Below are 25,736 nucleotides of genomic sequence, written 5' to 3' on the forward strand. Positions count from 1 at the left end.
TTTGAAAATTCTGAAATGTATTAAATTATAAATTTAAAGAATGCTTATAAACAGTTCACAGTTAAGAATTAAGGCTTCTAAAGGTTAAGAATTCTAATTAATATGTGTAACTAAAACTAATAATAAGGAAAACATTTCCATATACCAGGAAGTAGGATATGCTTTCAGTGAAGGAGAAATACACTTTTTTTTTTTTGGTCCTAAAATGAGGCTGGTTGTCTAAAGAAGAAAAACACAGGACAAAATCATAATGAAGAAAAAAAAGTTCTAGAAGTTTTGTGGCAGAGGAATCTTTGAAAAGGAATGTGTGGTCCAGCTCGTTAAGATTAAAATACATTTTTTTTTTAAATGAGTTTTAATATCAAAAGTAACGGTGCAAAATTAGAATTTGGTTTTCTCTCTGGTCTGACATTGGTAAAATTGTGAAAATTTCTTTACCTTTTAAAGTTTCATAATGATCTATGTTTCTGTTTAGGCAAGTGCTTTAAAACCTATTTTTGAGGGGCACCTGGGGGACTCAGTCTGTTGAACGTCCAACTCTTGCTTTTGGCTCAGGTCACAGTCTTGGGTTGGTGGGATGGAGCTGTTGGGCTCTGCTCGGCGGGAACCTGCTAGAGACTCTCTCTCTCTCTGCCCCTCCCCCTGCGTGTTTGCTCTAACTAAAAAAATAAAAAATAAAAAACCTTTCAAAAATAGGGTTTTCCTTCTCTCTCAAATAAATAAAAAATCTTTTAAAGAAATAGGGTTTTCTTTTCCTTTTCGAATGTTTCTATATATATATATATTTAAGATTTTGTTTATTTGAGAGAGTGAGCTGAGACTGTGTGTGCATGGCAGTGGGGTAAGCAGGAAGAGCAGAGATAAAGGGAGAAACAGGCTTCCAGACAGCCCTATGTGGGACTCAGTCCTGGGACTTCGGGATCATGACCTGAGCCCAAGGCAGACGCTTAACTGACTGAGCCACCCAGGTGCCCCAAAAGTTTTCATATTTTTGACAAACTTCCCAAAATTAAAGTGTTTTTTTTTTTAAAGATTTTATTTATTTATTTGACAGAGAGAGATTACAAGTAGGCAGAGAGAGAGGGAAGGAAGCAGGCTCCCTGCTGAGCAGAGAGCCCGAGGCGGGAAGGCAGCGGCTTAACCCACTGAGCCACCCAGGCGCCCCCCAAAATTAAAGTTTTTAAAAAAGATTTTATTTTTAAGAATCTCTACATCCAACATGGGACTTGAATTTATGATCCGGAGATCAAGAATCACAAGCTCTACTGACTGAGCCAGCCAGGAATCCCCCAAATTAAGTTTGAAAAAAAGTCTTTTTGACCTGGAATATCAAAGAAAAATTTGTTAAACTAATTAGGTTTATTTGATATGTCAAGTACATGGTAAGCACTGTTAAATTAAGTAATTTTAAGCCGCCTTTCTACTGTAAGACTGTGGGCACATGTGGATAAAGTTTATTCTGCTTCTGCAAAAATGGCCCTTCAGTGCCAGACTTCTGCTGTCATGATGTCCTTAAACATGGCCCACAGCCTACTCCTACATCAGAGAAATTAAGATGGAGTAATTAAGGCTATGAGAAACCCAAGATGGGCCACTGGGTTCTTTTCCACTTTCTGGCAAATCTATTCTTTCGTTTTTACATTTCTTCACCCACCATGTTATCTTTAAGACTCAAATTATAAATAGACATTATGGTGTGGAGACTTCTCTAAGACTGCAGAAACAGTTTACCATCAATGTCTAACCTGGAGATTTTCCATAATCCTAGAAAAACTTTGTTTCCAGAGGCTTCAAGCCTCCTCCTTCCAATGACTCTGAACACCTGCCGCTGGACTTCATTGCCACATACTACGAGTCATCAATATACTCTTATTATTGTGTGTATGTTTTCTGGAGACAGACTGAAGTTTGCCAATGTGAGGGCATTAGTCTTGCAGCAGGGGAAAACGAACAAAACCTTTAGAAAACATGTTTCCCGCTTGGGCTATACATTCCTTTGAGGCACCTACTTCACCAGGCAAATCACTCAAGCCTTGATAAAGGCCTTACAAGCATCTTGGAATTTATCACAGTCCCTGTCACCCTCAATCATCAGGCAAGGTTGAAAGAACTAATGAAATTCTCAAAGGCTCTAAGCTTGAGAAAACTGCTGGACTCCCTTGGCCTAAGGTGCTGCCACGGGCTCTGCTCAAACTCCCTCCAGAGACAGTCGCTGGGACACTGGGGTTATCGGCATACGACTTTCTGCTGATTCCTGGTTGTCTCGTGCTAGTATGACCAGTTCCTGTGAAGTCTTCAATGTCTTATACTAAAGCCAATCATCAACAGATTAAAGGAACTTTCCCTCACCTTATTGAAGGATCCTGTTGGTCACAGTCTGGAGCCTGGTGACCAGTATTTTGGAAAGATTATAAAATAAATAATCAAAACAAAACAGAAACACGCAGCTGTAAAGCCCTGCTGGAAAGTACCTTACCAAGTGCTCCTGACTACTGACACCGCTGCAAAACCAGAAAGCAGCTGTGGGGACACAACACCCAGGGGGTGCCTGCGTGGCTCAGTTGGTTAAGCCTCTGCCTTTGGCTCAGGTCATGATCTCAGGGTTCTGGGATTGAGTCCGACATCTGGCTCCTGGCTCAACGGGGAGTCTGCTTCTTCCTCTACCTCCTCACCCTTGCTCGTGCTCACACTCTCTCTCTAATAAATAAATAAAATCTTAAAAAAAAAAAAAACCCTTCAGGGCGCCTGGGTGGCTCAGTGGGTTAAGCCACTGCCTTCGGCTCAGGTCATGATCTCAGGGTCCTGGGATCGAGTCCCACATCGGGCTCTCTGCTCAGCAGGGAGTCTGCTTCCTCCTCTCTCTCTCTCTCTGCCTGCCTCTGCCTACTTGTGATCTCTCTCTGTCAAATAAATAAATAAAATCTTAAAAAAAAAAAAAAACCCTTCATACTTTAATTGCATTATCTGTTGCTAAAGCAATAGCAAACCCTCTAGCCAAAGTTATCCTCGATAACAGAATAGCTCTTGATACATCTTTTAGCTGAGCAAGGTGTCGTCTATGCTGTAGCCAGTACGACCTGCTGCTGGGCCTGGATTAACACTTTTGAAGAAGCTGAAAGTCAATTACAAAACACCACAGAACAAGACAGTTGCCTTAAAAGGTGACTCCTTCCATAAAGTTCTTTCTTTGACTTATTTTTGATTGGTTTAGGTCTATGGGGACCATAGCTCTAAGATGCACTTCAAATATTGACAATTATTCTACTTAGAGTAATCACAACAATCTACTGTGTGCACTGTATTCTCTAAAAAGCTATTTATTTATTTGACAGGGACAGTGAGACAGGGAGAAGCAGGCTTCCTGTGGAGCAGGGAGCCTGATGCAGAGCTCGATCCCAGGACTCCAGCATCATGACCTGAGCCCAAGGCAGATGCTTAACGACTGAGCCACCCAAGGTGCCCTTTCAAAAGCTCTGAAGGGATGTTCATAGCTGCTAACCACCAAACAAATGCTCTCACTTAAGACTGAAATGTAATGGGCACCTGGGTTCAGGTTCAGTTAACCATTTGCCTTTTTTTTTTTTTAAGATTTTATTTATTTATTTGAGAGAGTGAGTGAGAGACAGCATGAGAGGGGAGAAGGTCAGAGGGAGAAGCAGACCCCACGGAGCTGGGAGCCCAATGCAGGACTTGATCCTGGGACTCTAGGATCATGACCTGAGCCAAAGGCAGTCGCTTAACCAACTGAGCCACCCAGGTGCCCAATTGTTTGCCTTTGGCTCAGGTTTTGATCTCAGAACTCTGAGATCAAGCCCCACATCAGGCTCCCTGCTCAGCAGGGACCTTATTTCTCTTGCTCCTCCCAAATGAATAAATTTTTTTTTTTTTAATCAGAGAGGGGGGGGGGGGAGAGAGCGAGCACAGGCAGACAGAATGGCAGGCAGAGGCAGAGGGAGAAGCAGGCTCCTGCTGAGCAAGGAGCCCGATGTGGGACTCGATCCCAGGACGCTGGGATCATGACCTGAGCCGAAGGCAGCTGCTTAACCAACTGAGCCACCCAGGCATCCCGCAAATGAATAAATTTTTAAAAAAAGAAAAAAAGACTGAAACACAAAGCAATGTGAATCTGAAGCTGTGACCTGTGAATATCACAAAGATTAAAAAGAAGAAGAAAAGGGGCGCCTGGGTGGCTCAGTGGTTTGGGCTGCTGCCTTCGGCTCGGATCATGATCTCAGGGTCCTGGGATCGAGCCCCGCATCGGGCTCTCTGCTCCGCAGGAAGCCTGCTTCCCCCTCTCTCTCTCTGCCTGCCTCTCTGCCTACTTGTGATCTCTGTCTGTCAGATAAATAAATAAAATCTTAAAAAAAAAAAAAAGAAGAAGAAGAAGAAGAAAAAAAGAAGTCTGGATATCACACAAAGGGAAAACAAAAACTGTAAGAACGTTCCAGTGCTGAGAGCAGAACTAATGCCTTAAAATTTGATCACATCTCAGTTAAGCTGAGACTGATCAAAAGAAAGGAGCCGTTAAAAAGAAAACCAAAGGCCCAAAATGGCATCACTTGGCCAAGTGCCCAAACTTGGACTTAATACTTAATCTAACTGCAGTCTCAGCCTCCTCCCACAGAAATGTAGTCACGACTAGTCAGTCAGAAATTTTCAGATGAGGACCAGTGAAGTAATTTGTCATATGGGCCCTCTCCATCCCCCCAAGAAAGATTCTAGAATCTGCATGCTAAGAACCCCTAGCAGTTCCCCCTAAGGGAAAGAGACCTTGACTGGAACAATCCTTTCACTTCTAACTCTTGCCCCACCCTCCTTCCTATATAGAAAACTTCCATTTTGCTCCCCAGTCTCCTTTTGTAAGTAGGCTCCATGCCCAGCGTGGGGACAATGCGGGGGGCAGGGGGACAGCCCTGAAATCAAGAGCTAAGCTGAAATCAAGAATTATATGCTTAGGGGTGCCTGGGTGGCTCAGTGGGTTAAAGCCTCTGCCTTCAGCTCAGGTCATGATCTCAGGGTCCTGGGATCGAGCCCCGCATCGGGCTCTCTGCTCGGCAGATAGCCTGCTTCCTCCACTCTCTCTCTCTGCCTGCTTCTCTGCCTGCTTGTGATCTCTGTCTTATTTATTTATTTATAAATAAATAAATAGAATTTAAAAAAAAAAGAATTGTATGCTTAACTGATTGAGCTGTCCAGGCATCCTGAAGCCTTCCATTTTGTATAGCTCCTCAAAGCTCCCTTATACTTGCTAAATGGGATGCTGCCCAATTCATGAATTATTTAATAAAGCCAATTAAACTAAATTTTATATTATGAATACGATTTTTATGTTTACTGCGGGCAGTGATATTTTTATTATTTCCTATAAATGCAAAATGTATTACCAAGCATTTTATCCAGGAGTTGTTTTGTGCTGGGAAAGCCCCCTCGTTTGGAGACTGCACCCAATAATCTAAGGTTAAGTCTAATCAATACCATATAAGTAAGCACATGTTTCTGCCTGGTAAAAGTCCTTGCATTAAGAAATAATAATAATAAAATAAAATAAATTAAAATTATTATTTATTTATTTATTTATTTGAGAGCGCGAACACAAGGAATGGGAGGAACAGAGGGAGAGAGACTCCCAAGCAGACTCAGCGCTGAGCAGGGGTCAACCTCATGACCCTGGTATCACGACCGGAGCCGAAAACCAAAAGTCGCATGCTCAACAGACTGTACCACCAAGGTGCCCCTGTATTTTGTTTTTAAGCTACCAAAATTGATTATTCTTATCGTTCTAAAAAATCAACGGTTCTTATAAAAGTCAAAAGTCAGTGCATCTGTTAGCTCACCATTTTCCCTTATATTCACATTCCTTCCATTTGGATGGAATTTTCTTCTTCCTGAGGTTATACCCTTTAGTAATTTCTTACATTTGTTTGAAATGATTTTTATTTCACCATTATTTAAGAGTGATTTTTCAGTTGGGTATAAAGTTCCAGACTGAGAGTTACTTTCTCTTGTCATTTAAATATTTTCTAGGGGCACCTCGGTGGCTCTCAGTTAAGCATCTGCCTTAGCTCAGGTCATGATCCCAGGGCCTTCGAATCAAGCCCCATGCTGGGCTCCTTGCTCAGGGGGCATCTGTTTTTCCCTCTATCCCTCCCCTTGCCTGTGCATGCACACATGTGTACTCTCTCTCAAATAAATGGAAAATCTTAAAAAAATAAAGATTTCCTAAGCCCACTGTCTTCTAATACTACCATTCAAAACCTGTTGTCAGTCTAATGGTCATTCTTTTCTAGGTAATCTTTTTTTTTCCAAAAGCTTTTAAGATCTTGTTATCTTTGGTGTTCTCCAGTTTTACTTAATAAGTTACATCTAGGTTTATTTATCTTGTTTGGGACCTTGCTTTTTTGAAGCTGACAGATTCATGTTTTAGAAACTTCAGTCATTAGAGAAAAGCCGCTGGCAATGGTCTTCAACACTCTAGGTCACTTACTTGGAGGATAACTCCCAGGTCCCTAATTCTCTTAATTATGCTTAATCTGTTGTATAACACTTAGAATTCCTCAATAGTTTTTAGCAATTGTGCTTTACTCTCTGAAGTTCTTTGGTAGTTTCATTCTATTTATGTATCTCTTGCTACTTGCTAAAAATGGATTTGTTTCAACTTTTTATAATTTCAGGTTATAAGCTCATTTTAAGTAGGGTTTCTTTTTCAACACCCCCCCCCAAATTCAGAGATAAAATTTGTCTGTTCATTAACCGTTTATTCAACAGATTCCAAATTCCTTAACATGGTAATAAGGTTCCAAGAAATTTGGCTCTTGTTTACCTTTTCTTGCTAAACATCCTCTTCCTTAAGTTCCCAATTTCCAAAACAGGCCAATCTCTTTCATATCATACTGTGATTACACTGTCCCCTCAGCCGAAGCCCTTCTCCTGCTACAAAACTCTTCCCCATCCCTAAATTTTTCAGATTGCTGGTGATCCAAACGACATCTTTTATGAAATCTTTCTTATTTATTCTACCAGGCAGGAATGACTATACCCTAAAACAGTGTTCTTTTATATCTAAAATCTTAACTGCATTTGTTTATATGCTTTCAAAGACAACATTTCATCTCATCTTTTCCTGTCTCCCTTTCTTCCTACCTTCTAGCTGTTTTCATTCAACAAGTAATCACTGAGCATCTACTCTTACATGGTCACTCTACAATGCAAAAAATTATTTAAGAGCATGGCCCATGTATTTTTTTTTAGTTTATTTCTTTTTAATAATCTCTTTATCCAACATGGGGTTTGAACTCGTGACCCCCAAGATCAAGAGTCGCATGCTGTTCTGACTGAGCCAGCAATGGCACCTCTGGCCCATGTATTATTAGCTGGTATTCCAACAGGAGGAGCTAAATATTCTAACAGGGGTCAGTAAAAGAAACGCCACCGAAGAAAGGCCTAACTTGGTCTAAGGAACTGGAAAGAAGGTACTCAGAAGACTTCCAGGAAAAAATAAGGATTAAAGTATTTGCAGGAGTTACAAAGAATGCAGAAAAATGTATTTCAGCAATGGGACAAAGGCCCAGAGTTAGGAAGCTAAGAAAGGGAATAGAAGCTAGTTCGGTTCCTTAAGTCTACAGTCCTCCTTTCACACAACTCTTAAAGTTAACTATCTAAAAGTAAATACTGCAATCTAGTACTCTGCCAGAAGATAAGACTAAATTCCTCTTCAGGACAGGCCCTTCATAATCTGGCTCAAATCTCTCTCTCAACATTTCCCACTTGACACAGACAAATGCTCCCTCTTTATATACTTCGCTTTGCACAGCACCACTCCAACTTGCTGGTGTGGTATCACATGTGCAGGCTCTGAAACATGGAGCACTCACCTGTAAGACGGGCGCCGTGCTAGGATCCCGTGAGCCTTCTGTGAGGAGCCTATACTGTCTGATGAGTCCTGAGACTCCTCACTCTCTGATAAAGATGATACCTGAAAAACAGAACTGGTTTTACGGTGATGAACAATGCAGGTGGAAAACAATTTAATTTTTACTCTCAGAAAATATGATCTGTCTCCTGCCAAACAAATTCATTTGTCATTAAATCTAAGGTCTGAAAGAAAAAGCAACATTTATTTCAGAGACCCAAACTAGTTAAAGGAACATACAGTACAGCATGCTCAGAACTAAGAAGAAAATCTATCCCTAAAATAAAGCAATGCTATTTTACTAGAGTTATAAAGACCAGTCTCTGATCTCCACCTCTTCTAAACTGATACACATTACTCCGTTTTTTAAAAAATCAATAATCTGATTTGGATTCTGGACATGCCAACTTTGAAGTGCTATTAGAAATCCAACAATTTTCAAATTATTAATTAATAACATTGCAGATACTGCCAAATATACAAGCCTTTGAGTCAGGGAGAGGTCTTAGGCTAGACATATAAACTTGGGAGAGCTCTTTAGAAATCGTTAAAGCCATAAGATTGGATGAGCTCAATATACAGAGAAGAGAACCAAGGACAAAACCCAGGAACACATTAATAGTGGGGAGGAAGGGGAGGAACCTGTAAGTAAGACCAAGAATAAGCCACCACTGAGACAGAAGAATACCAGATAAGCGACATGTCCTAGAGAGCTAGCAAAACCAGCCTATTAAAAAGAATGATCAACTATGTCAAGTGATGCTAACAGGTAAAGTGAAACATGGACTGAGAACAGCTCATTAGGGTTAGCAAGATGGCGGTCACTGGCAAGGGTGGATATAAACATGCAATTTAGAAATCTGTACTAATTATTAGGCATTATTTCACTTGATAATTAAATGAGTTAATACATGTAGAGGACTTAGTGCCTGGCATGTAGCAAGCACATATTAAATGGTAACTATTAATAAGCCCTTTAAAAATGTGTCAGCACAGCAGCCACATGCAAATTTGTTACAACATTCTTACTATTAACAAGTTATTTTCAACTTCTAAAATATACTGAAAGTCCCCAACATTAATCCAAAGTTGCACTGTGACACCTGACTTCATCTTTATTTTAAAAAATAAAATAACCCAAACAGGCTTCTAGAAAGGACACTAACAAATCAGTGTTCTACATTACTATCTACAGAAAGCCTTCCCCTAAAGGAATCAGACTTACATCTTAAGTTTCCAGGGAAATTTGTTTTATATTATATAATCTTTTCAAAAACAAGTTTAGGGGCACCTGGGTGGTTCAGTGGGTTGGGCCACTGCCTTCGACTCAGGTCATGATCTCAGGGTCCTGGGATCGAGTCCCGCATCGGGCTCTCTGCTCAGCAGGGAGCCTACGTGTGTCTCTCTCTCTCTCTCTCTCTGCCTCTCCGTCTACTTGTGATCTCTCTCTGTCAAATAAATAAAATCTTTTAAATAAATAAATAACAAGTTCTAGTGTGCAACTGTTTATATCTTATTTGTATCTTATATTAAATCTGTATCTTTTGGTACAAAAGCATGAACTGGTCATGACCTGTAATAATTAACCAATAGTAACGATATTATAGTATTTCCTCAAGCATCATGGATATACCAATCTAATCTAAACCTTTAACTCTTCTCACTGTCCCTAAATTTACTCCAAAGTCTCCTACTGAACTCAAGAAAATAATTTTTGGAACTAAGAGATTACTTATATAACTAAGATCAAGTATTTCTTTTTAATGAGAGCACTGGCAAGCAAGAGTAAAATCTTCATATGAAATTCAAAAATCCATGCAGTAGCCACCTTTTGTACAGGAAAACTACATTCAAGACACAGCTGTAGAGCAGACCACAGAGCCAGGTACTTTATAAATAGTCAGCAGGAAAAAATGAGGGATGACCAAACGCATCAGAGACCCAGGGAGCCAGAAGATAAAATGAGGAGAAAGAGTAGAAAGAACGAAGAACCCGGGATCGCTTTCCTTTCTACTGCTCTCAACTGGTAATATGAAGGCAGAGAGACCTAATTAAGAACTTGCCTCTACTAGAGAGAACTCTCCTATCTGACCTCCACAAAACATAAGGGACGCATTTTTCTTACTTTGCTGACACTAACACCATCGCCCTTGCTTCAGAATTCTCCTTTTCATGAAAGATACCACTGGGACAAAAAGGTGTTTTCCCTTAAGGAGGTCTCATTTCTGAGCAGTAACTTCTCCCCAAACTGTCTTACTTTTTCACTGCGCAGTCTATACATGAAAATAGAAATTCGCAAACTTTTCTATTTGCCTCATTTGTCCTACCATCTAATTTCTAAGACAACTTTATTATCCTGGTTTATAATATTGCAATACAGCAACTTCACTGTGTCCAGAGACTCAGGGTATAAAAGTCTCCTCTCTCAACCACTAAGTCTTTGAATTTTTGTACCGTTTGTGTGTGTGGTGGATGAATTACAGAAGACTGAGCTGTCTGGATGACCCCCTGAACCTGTACTTGCTCTCCAGGAAGAGGTATAACTGTCACTGGCACAGATCCTCTTAATGCCATCTAAGAACAAATAAAAATTCAGTTAACAAATACGTATTATACCTATGCACGTAAGATAGCTGAGTTTTTAAACACTGGAAAACACATTTCAGAGCTTACTATTTAACCACATCTATTAATTAAACATTAGGTATCTTCTAGGGGCCAGACGCTATACTAGGGGGTGGACATTACAAACAAATTACAACAAACTAAGAGCTATAATAGGAGAGAAAAAAACAGAAAATACTGTACTACAGGAGCAAAGAAAGGGCACTACTTCATCTGTGTCTCGAAGGATAAACAATTCCCTGAAGGTGCATAATGCGGTTGGGGGTTGGAAGATTTTAGGCAGAGAAATGATTGTGCAAAAATGTGGAGGCTCTTTAAAACATGTTAATCTGAAGCGATCTGGCTGAAAACCAATCCAGAAATCTAGAGTCAAAAAAGTAAGAGAAATACCTACTTTGAGCCATGTTTTTAAAGAAAAATATTTAAAAAAAACTAATCCAATTATGAGATTGTAATTTATTTTTATGGAAATCTGATGGGGTTTCACAGATATACCATAATAAAATGCTAAACCAAGAAAAGCCTACCCATCATTCTTCAAGGTTCAGCTCAAGTTCTTCCTCTTCCAAGAAGCTTTTTCATATTTTACACTTAACAGTGACCTCTCACTTTCCTGTGGATTACACTGGTTCATACTATTCATCTTGGAGTTAAATAACAAAATAAAATCCAAGGCAGCTTTCTCAGGTCCTGTAAGTCCACTTCCTGACAGCTCCCCAAACAATGCCTTATTCCCTTCACTGAAGGTTCTTTTCCCCCTCCCAAGAAGGGATTAAATTCCAGCCTCATCATTCCCCAAAATGTCCAGGTCATGAAATTTTGTATATAAAATGTTATCCAGGTACTGAGAACTGCAAACTCTCAGGACAAACAACTCCATCAACTTCTCCCATCACAAAGCTTTTATCAGCTTAAGGCCATGTCCCTAGGATCACCCTTACCCCCTTAAAATGCCTGCCTGAGAAGGCTGAATGTTCCCCTCAAAACTTACTGTTTGTTCTCCCGTAAACCTGACTATAGGTCCCTGACTTCACTTTGCTTAGAGCATTTACTTTAGAAAACCTGCAGTTATAAATCTCTTCTCTGATCCTTCAGATATAGATCTTCTACAACCCAGAAATCTCTTTTCTCAAGAACTGGGGAGCCATCCCTTTGAAATGTAATCAGGAAGAATAGGGCCCTTGTCTCCCAGTCTCTGTGGGACAGTAGAAGTCTTAACTTTGATAAACATCAATTAGCAAACACAGATGGCCCAATCACATTGACCAACCAAACATCTTCAGTACTTTTCCTTTAGTACATCCCAGCATTTAAAAAAGTTCTTGGGGTGCCTGGATGGCTCAGTCCTTAAGCATCTGCCTTTGGCTCAGGTCATGATCCCAGTGTCCTGGGATTCAGCATCGGGCTCCCTACTTGGCAGGAAGCCTGTCCTCTCCCAATCCCCCTGCTTGTATTCCCTCTTTTGCTGTCTCTCCATCAAATAAAAAAATAAAATCTTTGAAAAATAAATAAAAAGATTCTTACCTTTTGTTTCAGTACATCTGAACTCAATTTCTGCTGCAGTCTCTCTAAATGAAATCTGTCTTGCTACCTCTAACATATGTCTGGCTCTCTTTCTCTTTGACAGCACCCCAGTAAGGGGATACAAAAATTAAAGAGTTGAAATAGAATTCACAAATCTTAAGAGTCAAGCTCTAGAGTTACCATTATACTCAGAAAAAAATAAATGAATGCCCCTCACCTTTTAGACCCAAATTGAAACCAGTCACTCAACGAACAGGGAGAGCTTGTGGGAAGATTAATCTACATTTCTACAAAGATAAAAGCAATCATTCATCCAGGATTTCTGGCAATCGTTGTGATTTTTGTGTGGACTGTGGGTCTGGCAGGTGGGAAAAAGGCACCAGGTTTTGTTGTAGCTATTAAGAATCCCTCCCCCTTATTTTCACTGTTCTAACCTCACAAAATGCTCATTATTCAGGGTCCCAAGACCTGGCATTTTCCCACCCCCTACTCTCAAACTTCATAATTTAAATCTGGGATCACTCTGAAAGCTGCCCCCACAATTTTAACATAAGGCTGAAACACACATGACTACCTCCACACACTACGTTTCAGGACTAACCACTTTCCGCAATGGTAGAAGTGTTCTATATTGCAGGATCCAATACAGCTGTCACTGGCCGGCCACATGTGAATACTAAGCATTTGAAATGTGGGCAGTGTGACTGAGGGACTGATTTTCAATTTTACATAATTTAAATTAAAATGGAAATATCTACCTGTGCCTAGTGGTTATCGCAGTGAACAGTGCCCTTCAGTACACTATGGCTGCAACCTCGAACTTCCCTTAGGAGAGAGGTTAGAAAGAAAAGGACTTTTCTGGAGTTGCTCTGGTTAAACTGGGAGCTGTTGGACGAACACCCCTTGATTTCCTCTCACTCCCTGGGGTAGATGAGCCCTAAGTTCCTCTTATATATAGGCAACTAGACAAAAATTAGTATGCTCCTTAGCCACCTGATTCCATTCAGGAATCCTTGGACTATAAACACTTGGGTGAGGGAGGGCAGACAGCTAGTAAAATGTCATGGCAAAGACTCCTCTGTTTCGTCAAAGTTTGAATCCAAAGTCTTTTTTTTTTTTTTTTGGAAGGGTAGGGGAGGCAGAAGGGGAAAGAGAATCTTAAGCAGGCTCCATGCCCAGTGCAGAGCCTGACACAGGGCTCTATCTCATACCCTGAGATCATGACCTGAGCTGAAATCAAGAGCTGGGACACTTAACCAAATGACAAATCTAGGTGCCCAAATTCAGTCTTTTAACTCCATAAAGGCACACAGGCTTCGGAGACAGATAAGCTTGGGCTGATTTTCAGCTAAAGGCACTCACTAACTCTGTGATGCTAAGAAAATTCCTTAACCTCTCAGGACCTCAGCTTCCTCCTTTGTAAACAGAACTAATACTATCTTTTTCACAGTTACAGAGAAGATTAAATAATAAGGTAAAAACAACAGATGGGGGTAAAGGTAAAGAGAAAGAGCCTACATATATGTCTCTTACTTGGATCCTGGCTCAACAAACGGCTGAAAAGTGTATGTGTGTGCACTGTGAGAAAGATGGCAGAGTAGAAGGACCCTGAGCTCATCTCATCCGTCAGACACACGAAGCTAACAGCTTCATCTGTGCAACCAACTCTGAACACGACCTGAAGACTGGCAGAACAGACCATCCTGGAGAGGAGGCCACCTTGAAAGGGGTAGGAGGAGCAGAGACGTGGGTGAAAACCAACACCCCGGGGGAGAGTGACAAATGGCAGAGACACTGAGAAGCACAGACAGCAAGAGGATTGGAACCTACTCGAGACACCCCATGCACAGGGGACCCACATTGGGAAGACAAGTCTCCATAACATCTGGCTTTGAAAACCAGTGGGGCTTAACTTCAGGAGCTCCAAAGTGACTCCTACCCTGGGGAGAGGGGAAGATAACCACATAAATCAGTATGCACACTTCCAGCACCAAACCTTGTAGCGGGCCATGCAGGGAGAAACAGACAAATCACAGACCAAAACCTCTCGGGTGGCAGAGGACAAACAAAACCTTTGGTGGGCCTGAAGCTGGGGAGACAGACTAAGTGCAGACAGCTAGCATGACTGCGGACCCCGTCTATCTGGAGAGGCTTCAGACAGACTCCTCAACAACGCATGGACAGAACTCTGTCCAGCAAGCCCACAGCAGGAAAACGGAGTCACTGCAGTCAAGCGGGGTTGAAAGCAAACAGACGTCAGCCACAATAGCTCTAAAAGAAAATTTGTAACAAAACAGGCCTCTCTTAGGGAAAAATGAAAACAAAACAACCACAATCTAACCTTACACCTGAAAGCTTGAAAAAGAACAGAGCCCAAAGCTAAGAGCTACAAGGAAATAATGAAGACTAGATCAGAAATAAATGAAATAGAGACTTAAAAAAACAAAGCAAAACAGAAAAGATTAATGAAACCAGGAACTGATTATTTGAAAAGATAAAACAAAACTGATAAATGTTTAGCGGGACTCATCAGGACAAAAAAGAGGACTCAAAATCAGAAATGAATGAAGAGAAATAACCAACACCACAGAAATACAAAGGATTTTAAGAGAATATTATGAATATGTATATGCCAACAAATCAGACAACCTGGAAAGTGGATAAATTCCTAGAAACATAAAATCTTCCAAAATAATCAGAAACAAATAGTAAATTTGAACAGACTGATTACTACTACTGATATTCAGTCAGTAGTTAAAAAAAAAAACCTCCCAACAAACAAAAGTCATGGACCAACTTCACAGGTCTATTCTACCAAACATTTAAAGAAGAGCTAGGCACCTGGGTGGCTCAGTTGTTAAGCGCCTGCCTTCGTCTCAGATCATGATCCCAGGGTCCTAGGATTCAGCCCTGCATCAGGCTCCCGAAAGCCTGCTTCTCCCTCTCCCACTCTCCCTGCTTGTATTCCCTCTCTCAGTGTCTCTATCCGTGTCAAATAAATAAATACAATCTTCGGGGCGCCTGGGTGGCTCAGTGGGTTAAGCCGCTGCCTTCGGCTCAGGTCATGATCTCAGGGTCCTGGGATCGAGTCCCACATCGGGCTCTCTGCTCAGCAGGGTGCCTGCTTCCTCCTCTCTCTCTGCCTGCCTCTCTGCCTACTTGTGATCTCTCTCTGTCAAATAAATAAAATCTTTAAAAAAAAAAATAAATAAATAAATAAATAAATACAATCTTTAAAAAAATTTTTTTAAATAAAGAAGAGTTAACATCTATTTTTCTCAATTCCAAATTCACTATACGAGGCCGGCATTATCCTGATACCAAAACCAGACAACCAGACAAAGACACTACCAAAAAAGACAACTACAGGTCGTATCTCTGATGAGCACAGATGGAAAAATCAAGATATGAGCAAGATATGAGCAAACTGAATTCAGCAATATATTAAAAAAAAGTCATTTACCATAAGCAAGTAGGATTTATTCCAGGGATGCCAGGGTATTCAATATTTGTAATTCAGTCAGTATGATACATCACTTTAACATGAGAAAGGATAAAAGCCGTATTACCATCTCAGCAAATGCCACTGTATTTGACAAAATACAATATCCATTCATGGCAGAAACTCTCAACGAAGGGGATTTACAGGGCACACACCTCAACACAATAAAAGACACATATGAAAAGCCTACAGCTAACATCACACTCAATACTGAAAAAGTGAGCCTTTTCTCTAAGATTGGGAGCAAGACAAAGATGACCATTCTTGCTACTTTTATTCAGCATAGTACTGGAAGTTCTAGTCACAGTAATCAGACAAGAAAAAGCGATAAAAGGCATCCAAATTCATAAGAAAGAAGTAAAAATGGCACAATTTGCAGATGACATACCATATTTGGCTAAAAAAAAACCCACCAAAAAACTATGAGAACTGATAAATTCATTAAAGCTGTAGGATATAAATTAATATACAGAAATCTGTTGCACTGCTATACACTGATGATAAAGTAGCAGAAAGACAAGAAATCAATCCTATTTACAACTGCATCAGTAATAAGCACTGGGGTACATGTTAGTAGAGCATTCAATTCTTGATCTTGTGGTTGTGGGTTCAAGCCCCACACTGGTTGTAGAGATTACTTAAATGCTCCCTTCCCACAAAATAACAACTCTGTACCCATTAAGCAGTAACTTCCTATTCCCCTCTCTCTGGCTCTTTGGTAACCCCTTGGCAATCACCATTTAAAAAAAAGGGGGATCCTGGTGGGCACAGTCAGTTAAGCATCTGCCTTCAGCTCAGGTCATGACCCCAAGGTCCTGGGATCCAGCCCCACATCGGGCTCCTTGCTCGGCACAGAGTCTGCTTCTCCCTTCTACCTGCTCTGCCTGTTCTGCCTGCAGCTCTCCATGCTTCTGCTTTCTCTCTGACAAATAAATAAAATCTTAAAAAAAAAAACCTCTGAAACACCTAGGAATAAGCTTAAACAAGGAGATGAAAGACCCATAATCTGAAAACTATGAAACACTGATGGAAGAAATTCAAACGACACAAACAAATGGAAAAATAGGCCATGTTTATGGATTGGGAAGAATCAATACTGTTAAAATTTTCATACTACCTGAAGTAATCTACAGATTCAGTGCACTCTCTAACAAAATACCAACAGCATTTACCACTCTACTAGAAAAAATAATCCTAAAATTTGTATGGAAACACAAGAGACCCCAAATATCCAAAGTGATCTTTAAGAAAGAGTAACAAAGTTGAAGTTATCTCAGATTTGAAAAGATACTACAAACCTACAGTATTCAAAAACAGTATGATACTGGCATAAAAACAGACACATAGATCAATACAAAAGAACAGCCCAGAAACAAACCTATGCTTAGATGGTCAATTAACCTACTACCAAGTAAGAATATACAATGGTGAAAAGACACTTTCTTCAACAAATAGGTTGGAAAAACAGGACGACTACATGCAAAAAAATGAAATTGGACCGCTTTCTTACAGTACACATAAAAATAAACTCACAGTGGGGCACCTGGGTGGTTAAGCCTCTGCCTTCAGCTCAGGTCATGATCTCAAGGTCCTGGGATCAAGCCCCGCATTGGGCTGTCTGCTCGATGGCGAGCCTGCTCCCCCCCACCCTGCCTGCCTCTCTGCCTACTTGTGATCTCTGTCAAATTTAAAATAAATAAATAAATAAATAAATAAATAAATAAATAAAATTAACTCACAGTGAATTAAATACCTCAATTTGAGACCTGAAGCCATAAAACTCCTAGGGGCACCTGGGGGGCTCAGGTCATGATCCTGGAATCCTGGGATTAAGTCCCATATCAGGCTCCCTGCTCAGCGGGGAGTCTGCTTCTCCCTCTGACCTCTCCCCTCTCATGTTCTCTCTCTCTCTCTCAAATAAATAAGTAAAAATAAATCTTAAAAATAATTAACTTTAATAAAAGAAAAAAACCTAGGTAATAATTTTCTTGACATCAGCCTTAGCAACATTTTTCTAGGTATGTCTCCTCAGCTGGGTGCAGTGGAGCCCGCCCGAAGTCCCAGCCACTCGGGAGGCTGAGGGAGGAGGATTGCTTGAGCCCAGGAGTTCTGTAGTGCGCTATGCCGACTCGATATCCGCACTAAGTTTGGCATCAGTATGGTGACCACCCAGGAGCAGGGGACCACCAGGTTGCCCAAGGAGGGGTGAACCGGCCCAGGTCAGAAACAGAGCAGATCAAAACTCCCATGTTGATCAGATGTGTCTCCTCAGACAAGGGAAACAAAAGCAAAAATAAACTGTTGGGACCATACAAAAATAAAAAGCTTTTGCACAGCAAAGGAATCATCAAGAAAACAAAAAGGCAACCTGCTGAATAGAAGATATTTGCAAATATATATTTGATAAGTGTTAATATCCAAAATCTACAAAGAACTTATATAATTCAAAACCACGAATAATTCAAGTAAAAAAATGAGCAGAGGACCTGAATAAACATTTTCCAAAGACATACAAGTAGCCAACAGATATATTAAAAGATGCTCAGAAATCACTAATAATCAGAGAAACAAACACAAACCATAATGAGATACCATTTTACACCTGGCAGGTGGCTACAATCAAAAAGACAAGAAGTAACAAACACTGGTGAGGATAAGAATAAAAATGAACCCTCACGCTCTGCTGGTACAGCCACTGTGGGAAACAGTATGGAAGTTCCCAAAAGATTAAAAAGTAGAACTATTTTATGATCCAGTAATTCCACTACTGGGTATTTACCCAAAGAAAACAAAGACACTAATTCAAAAAGATATATGCACCTCTATGTTTACTGCAGCCTTATTTATGACAGCTAAGGTATGGAAGCAACTCAAGTGTCCACAGGCAGATGAATGTTAAGAGTTCTGCATCCGGCTCCCTGCTCAGTGGAGAGCCTGCTTCTCCCTCTCCCTGCTGCTCTGGCTACTTGTTATCTCTCTTTCTCAAAAATAAATAAAATCTTTAAAATACATAAATATTGTATTTTTAATTTAAAAACCAAACAATAATAATTTTTAAAAACCTACTAAAAAACTCTTTACCATGATCTACAAAGCCCTGCACAGGCTGGCTCTTTCCTGCTTCATCTCTTTTTGTTTTTGTTTTTTTTTTTAAGATTTTATTTATTTATTTGACAGAGAGAGATCACAAGTAGACAGAGAGGCAGGCAAAGAGAGAGAGAGGGAAGCAGGCTCAACCCTGAGCAGAGAGCCCGACTCGGGACTCGATCCCAGGACCCCGAGATCATGACCCAAGCCGGAGGCAGCTTAACCCACTGAGCCACCCAGGCACCCTCTCCTGCTTCATCTTAAACCATGTTCTCCTAGTTCTGCCCACAGTGGAACCTGACAGTTCCTTTCACTTCTGCTCCTTCTCAAGATATTCCCCCACGTGCCTAGAAAGGTCTTTCCTTCCTTCCTGCAAAGTTAACACCTATTCATCCTTCAAATCTCAAATAAAGCATCATTTCCTTAGAGCTGTCTATTCCCCACACGCTCAAATCACTATTTTATTTAAAGATTTTATTTATTTATTTGACAGACAGAGACCACAAGTAGGCTGAGAGGCGGGCAGAGAGAGAGAGGAAGGGAAACAGGCTCCCCACTGAGCAGAGAGCCTGATGCGGGGCTTGATTCCAGGACCCTGGGATCATGACCTGAGCCGAAGGCAGAGGCTTTAACCCACTGAGCCACCCAGGTGCCCCTCAAATCACTATTATATAGGCTCTCATTAATCCTCTGTACTTCTCAGGGTTACACCTGTACATCTGGCTGAATATTTGGTCCATGTGTTCTCTCTTCCACTGGACAGCAAGTGCTGTGAAGAAAAGGAACTTTCTTCTTTTTCGCTCCACAATGTATTCTCAAGCTAGGGTCTGAACCCCCAACTGGCACATCTGACACTAAACGAATGAAGTTTTGCGAACTGATGAAATATTTTCTGATTCTGGACATTACAACTTCGTGAACTTATTACTACACTTTCTTCTGGCTGTATCTTTGACTATTCTAACTTAAATTCTATCTACATCTCCTCACTTCAGGGCACTTGGAACAGTATTTTTATTTCCAACCAAGCAATATAAAGGGTGGGGAACACAAAATGATGCTAACTTTCCCATCTTTCTCAGGTCAACATAGCCAGGGAGAAATGTTTTGTGCCCTAAAATATAGCAGGACCATTTTCATTGTTGACAATCCATTTTGTCCCAACCAATGTCCTAACTTTCAAAATAAGCAATCTGGTATCTTTGAATTCAACACATTAAAATAAAAATGTCCACCCATGCACCACTTAAAGAGAGCTCCAGAGTACCCCAGTGGTGGTATGTATACTGTATTTATTTTTATTTTTATTTTTTAAATTTATCTATTTGACAGACAGAGATCACAAGTAGGCAGAGAGCCAGGCAGAGAGAGAGGGGGGGAGCAGGCTCCCCGCTGAGCAGAGACCCGGATGGATGCCGGGCTCAATCCTAAGACCCTGAGATCATGACCTGAGCCGAAGGCAGTGGCTTTAACCCACTGAGCCACCCAGGTGCCCCTCTATACTGTATTTTGAGAAACACTGCACTAGAGAATTGGAGTATGGGTGGGGGTGGTTAGATAAGCAAACCTAGGCAACACTGTTGGGAATATAAGGGCTAAGAGTTTGGATTAAACAGATAAGGACCCAGTGAGTGTCACCTCCACGTCAGGTGCTGTGCTACACCTTCGAAATAAAAAGGACAACCAAGATAGTCATTGCCTTCAAGTCAGTAACAAAGCAACCAATGAAAATTTTAAATACGTTGTTTCAGTACACATATGCCTCAACATATGGCATTTATTTGTTCTTAAAAGTCTGCCTGGGATAGCTGCATGGCTCAGTTGATTGAGTGAAAAAGTCTGCCTGGGATAGCTGCATGGCTCAGTTGATTGAGTGACTGCCTTCAGCTCATGAATTCATGAACTCCATGATCCTGGAGTTCTCAGATGGAGCCCGGCAACCAGTTCCCTGCTCAGCAGGGGGTCTGCTGCTCCCTCTGCCCTTCCCCCTCTCATGCTCTCTTTCTCTCACATTCTCTCTGTTAAATAAATAAGTAAAATATTAAAAAACAAAAAAAGCCTTAAAAAATAGAAAAGTATGCCTGAAAAAGAAAAATTTCACACACACACCTACCTCCTACCATCCTCAAAAAGTATGACAGAGTATATGGGGTATGTGTGGGAAGAGAGATATGCGTGACAAAGAAGAGTAAAATCATCTAGTTTTCTGTCATCTAGGAAAAAAAATGCTGGGAAGACTGGAACAAGTCGAAGGCAGGACAAAAAGGATATATTCTTCTATCCTTCTGGTTGAAACCCAATTCTCTTTTGGTCTCTTGTGTTTCTACATGTCTTCCAAACAGAGGCAACTTTTGTTCTAGACTATCTCTTCAATGATGTCTGTATGGTACACAGCTTTCGAAGACAAGTACGTATTTTCCTTCAGGACAAAGGGCAGAGATGTTTGCTGTCCAGAGTAATAAAGGTAATGTCTTCTCCAGGGCAAAGTTTGCACAGCCATGCTAGCAGCTTTCCTTAAAAGCTTGGGGTTTGGGGCGCCTGGGTGGCTCAGTGGGTTAAGGCCTCTGCCTTCGGCTCGCATCATGATCCCAGGGTCCTGGGATCAGGCCCCGCATTGGGCTCTTCACTCAGCCAGAGGTCTGCTTCCCTTCCTCTCTCTCTGCCTGCCTCTCTGCCTGCTTGTGATCTCTGCCAAATAAATAAATAAAATCTTAAAAAAAAAAAAAAAAAAAAAAAAGCTTGGGGTTTCAGGGCATGTGCGCCTGGGTGGCTCAGTAGATTAAGCCTCTGCCTTCAACTCAGGTCATGATCTCAGGGTCCTGGGATCGAGCTCTACATCGGGCTCTCTGCTCAGCAGGGAGCCTGCTTCCCGCTCTCTCTGCCTATCTGTGATCTATCAAATAAATAAAAAAAATCTTTAAAAAAAAAAAGTCTGGGGTTTCTGGACAGAGAGAGGCAAGATGGCAGAGGAGTAGTGGACTAAAATAACATCAGGTTGCAGGAGTTCAGCTAGATAGTTATCAAACCATTCCGAACACCTACAAACTCAACAAGAGATCAAAGACAAGAGGAGCAGCAATTCTAGGAACATAAAATCGACCACTTTCTGAAAGAGCTCTACTGACAGCGTTCAGTGAACAAAAACTCCTGAGAGCAAACTCCAGCAGATTTCTTAGCCTGGCCCCTGGCAAGGGAGGTGCAATTCTGCTTGGGGAGACATTTGAGAATCACTGCAACAGGCCCCTCCTGCAGAAGATCAGCAAACACATCCAGCCAAGACCAAGCTCACTGCTCAATAAGAACAGCAGAACTCCAGAGAAAGGGGAAAACAATGCATGGAATTCATGGCTTTCGCCCCATGATCCTTTAGTCTTGCAAAGTTAAATTTTTTTAATTTTACTTTTTTCTTATTCTAATTTTTTAAAACTTTTCCTCTTTCCTCTTTTAACGTTAACTGTTTATCTTAACAATACCTTTCTAAAAAAAAAATCTTTTTAAACCTTCATTATTATAGTCATATTATACACTTCATTGTATCTTAACTTTATTTTTTGTATACATATAGAGATTTTTCTTCTAAAAAATTTTGGGATACAATTTCTTCTAACAGATCAAAATATACCCTAAATCTAGCATAGGGCTTTGCTCTAGTCTCTAGCCTGAGCACATTCTCCCCCACACCTTTTTTTTTCTTTTTCTTCTTATTCCAACCAACTTATCCTATCAATTCCTTTTTTAGAACTTTCTATTTTCATCTTAACAGTGATATTCCATCCCTTCATCGTGTTTATCCTTACTTTTGTATATATATGTTTTCCTTTCTTTAAAATTTTGGGAGGTAGTTTCTTCTAAAAGACCAAAATACACCCAAAATCAAGTGCGTGGCTCTGTTCTATTCACCAGTCTAATATATATATATATATATATATATATATATATTCCCCCTTTCTTAAAATTTTTTAAAAAATATTTTATTTGTTTATTTGACAGAGAGAGAGAGAGAGAGCGCACGCGATCACAAGTAGGCAGAGAGAGAAGAGGACGCAGGCTCCCTGCTGGGCAGAAAGCCCGATGTGGGGCTCAATCCCAGGACCCTGGGATCATGACCTAAGCCGAAGGCAGAGGCTTAACCCACTGAGCAACCCAGGCGCCCCTTAAAATTTCTTTTTACCCACTCCTTCTCCCCCAAGTTTGGGGTCTCTTCTGATTTGGTTAGCGGCATATATTTTTCTGGGGTCTTTGCCACCCTTTTAGTATTTTATTTTCTCATTCATATATTCTTATCTGGATAAAATGACAAGGCAGAAAAACTCACCACAAAAAGAAAAACAAGAGGCAGTACTGACAGCTAGGGACCTAATCAGTAAAGACATTGACGATTCCCAAGGTGCTGGCTGGGCTTGAAAAAGGCATGGAAGATATCAGTGAAACCCCATCTGAAGAAATAAAAATCCCTTTCTGGAGAAGTAAAAGAAAATCTAACCAAGCTGATATTAAAAAAGGAATTAATGAGGTACAATCAAGAATGGAGGCTCTTACTGCTAGGATAAATGAGGCAGAAGAGAGAATTAGTGATATAGAAGACCAAATGAAGGGGAATAAAGCAGCTGAGCAAAAGAGAGACAAATAACTACTGGACCACATGGCGAGAATTTGAGAGATAAGCGATACCATAAGACGAAACAATATTAGAATAATTGGGATTCCAGAAGAAGAAGAAAGAGAGGGGCAGAAGGTATACTGAAGCAAATTATAATAGAGAATTTCCCCAATATGGCAAAGGGAACAAGCACCAAAATCCAGGAGGCACAGAGAACACCCCTTCAAAATCAATAAAAATAGGTCCACACCCCATCATCTAACAGTAGAACTTACTAGTCTAAGTGGCAAAGAGAAAATGCTGAAAGCAGCTCAGGACAAGAAGTCTGTAACATACAAAAGTAGAAATATTAGATTGGCAGCAGATTTATCCACAGAGACCTGGCAGGCCAGAAAGAACTGGCGTGATATATTCAGAGCACTAAATGAGAAAAAATATGCAGCCACAAATATTATATCCAGCTAGGCTATCATTGGAAATGGAAGGAGAGATAAAAAGTTTCCAGCACGGGGCACCTGCGTGGCTCAGGTCATGATCTCAGGGTCCTGGGAGCGAGCCCCGCATTGGGCTCTCTGCTCAGCGGGGAGCCTGCTTCCCTCTGCCTACTTGTGATCTCTCTCTCTCTGTGTCAAATAAATAAATAAATAAATAAAATTTAAAAATAAAAAAAAAGTTTCCAGCACAAACAAAAATTAAAAGAATTTGCAAACACCAAATCAGCCCTACAGGAAATATTGAAAGGGGTCCTCTAAGCAAAGAGAGAGCCTAAAAGTAATAGACCAGAAAGGAACAGAGACAATATACAGTAACAGTTACCTAATAGGCAATACAATGGCACTAAATTCATATCTTTCAATAGTTACCCTGAATGTAAATAGACTAAATGACCCAATCAAAAGACACAGGGTATCAGAATGGATAAAAAATCAAAACCCATCAATATGATATCTGCAAGAAACTAATTTTAGACCCAAAGACACCGCCAGTGAGAGTGGAAAACAATTTACTATGCTAAAGGAAATCAAAAGAAAGCTGGGATGGCAATCCTCACATCAGATAAATTGGATTTTAAGCCAAAGACTATAATAAAAGATGAGGAAGGACACTATATCATACTTAAAGGGTCTGTCCAACAAGAAGATCTAATAATTTTAAATATCTAGGTCCCTAACATGGGAGCAGCCAACTATATAAACCAATTAATAACAAAATCAAAGAAACACATTGACGATAATACAATAATAGTAGGGGACTTTAACACCCCCCTCACTGAAATGGACAGATCATCAAAGTGAAAGATCAACAAGGAAATAAAGACCTTAAGTGACACACTGGACCAGATGGACATCACAGATATATTCAGAACATTGCATCCCAAAGCAACAGAATACACATTCTTCTCTAGTGCACATGGAACATTCTCTAGAACAGATCCCATCCTGGGTCACAAATCAGGTCTCAACCAGTACCAAAAGTTTGGGATCATTCCCTGCATATTTTCAGACCACAATGCTCTGGAACTATAACTCATTCACAAGAGGAAAAGTTGGAAAGAACTCAAATACATGGAGGCTGAAGAGCATCCTACTAAAGAATGAATGGGTCAGCCAGGAAATTAAAGAATTGAAAAAATTCATGAAAACACAACTATTCAAAATCTGTGGGATATGAGGAAGTACAGAGCAATACAAGCCTTTCTCAAGAAACAAGAAAGGTCTCAAGTATACAACCTAACCCTACACCTAAAGGAGCTAGAGAAAGAACAGCAAAGAAAGCCTAAACCCAGCAGGAGAAGAGAAATCCTAAAGATGAGAGCAGAAACCAATGAACTGGAAACCAAAAGAACCGTAGAACAAATCAACGAAACTAGGAGCTTTTTCTTTGAAAGAATTAATAAGGTTGATAAACCCTTGGCCAGACTTATCAAAAAGCAAGGAGAAAGGACCTAAATAAATAAAATCATGAATTATAGATAAATCACTACCAACACCAAAGAACTTATGAGCAACAATACGCCAGCAAATTCGACAACCTGGAAGAAATGGATGCATTCCTAGAGACGTATAAAACTTCCAAAACTGAACCAGGAAGAAATAGGAAACCTGAACAGACTCAGAACCAGCAAGGAGTTTGAAGCAGTCATCAAAAATCTCCCAACAGGGTGCCTGGGTGGTTCAGTGGGTTGGGCCTCTGCCTTCAGCTCGGGTCATGACCCCAGAGTCCTGAGATCGAGTCCTGCATTGGGCTCTCTTCTTGGCGGGGAGCCTGCTTCCCCCTCTCTGCCTGCCTCTCTGCCTACTTGTGATCTGTCAAATAAATAAGTGAAATCTTAAAAAAAAAAAAAAAAAAGAAAAGAAAATCTCCCAACAAACAGGAGCCCAGGGACAGATGGCTTGCCAGGGGAATTCTACCAAACATTTCAAGAAGAATTAATATCTATTCTCCTGAAACTGTTCCAAAAAATAGAAATAGAAGGGAAACTGCCAAAC

General features: G+C 40.6%; 1 protein-coding gene across 5 annotated transcripts in view; it reads right to left on the reverse strand.

Moving 5' to 3' along the window:
• ATF1 (activating transcription factor 1) overlaps positions 1 to 25,736 on the reverse strand; it is a 90,605-nt gene that overhangs the window by 23,296 nt on the left and 41,573 nt on the right. For all 5 annotated transcript variants that reach the window (XM_059185362.1, XM_059185358.1, XM_059185361.1 and 2 more), the window contains one exon: positions 7,872 to 7,972. Coding sequence is in view for 3 of the 5 variants with exons in the window: in XM_059185358.1 (XP_059041341.1) it covers positions 7,872 to 7,972 (101 nt within the window). In the remaining 2 variants the exon portion in view is untranslated. The remainder of the gene's footprint in view (positions 1 to 7,871; positions 7,973 to 25,736) is intronic.

Source organism: Mustela lutreola, chromosome 8, assembly GCF_030435805.1.
Source record: "Mustela lutreola isolate mMusLut2 chromosome 8, mMusLut2.pri, whole genome shotgun sequence".
Taxonomy (NCBI): Eukaryota; Metazoa; Chordata; class Mammalia; order Carnivora; family Mustelidae; genus Mustela; species Mustela lutreola.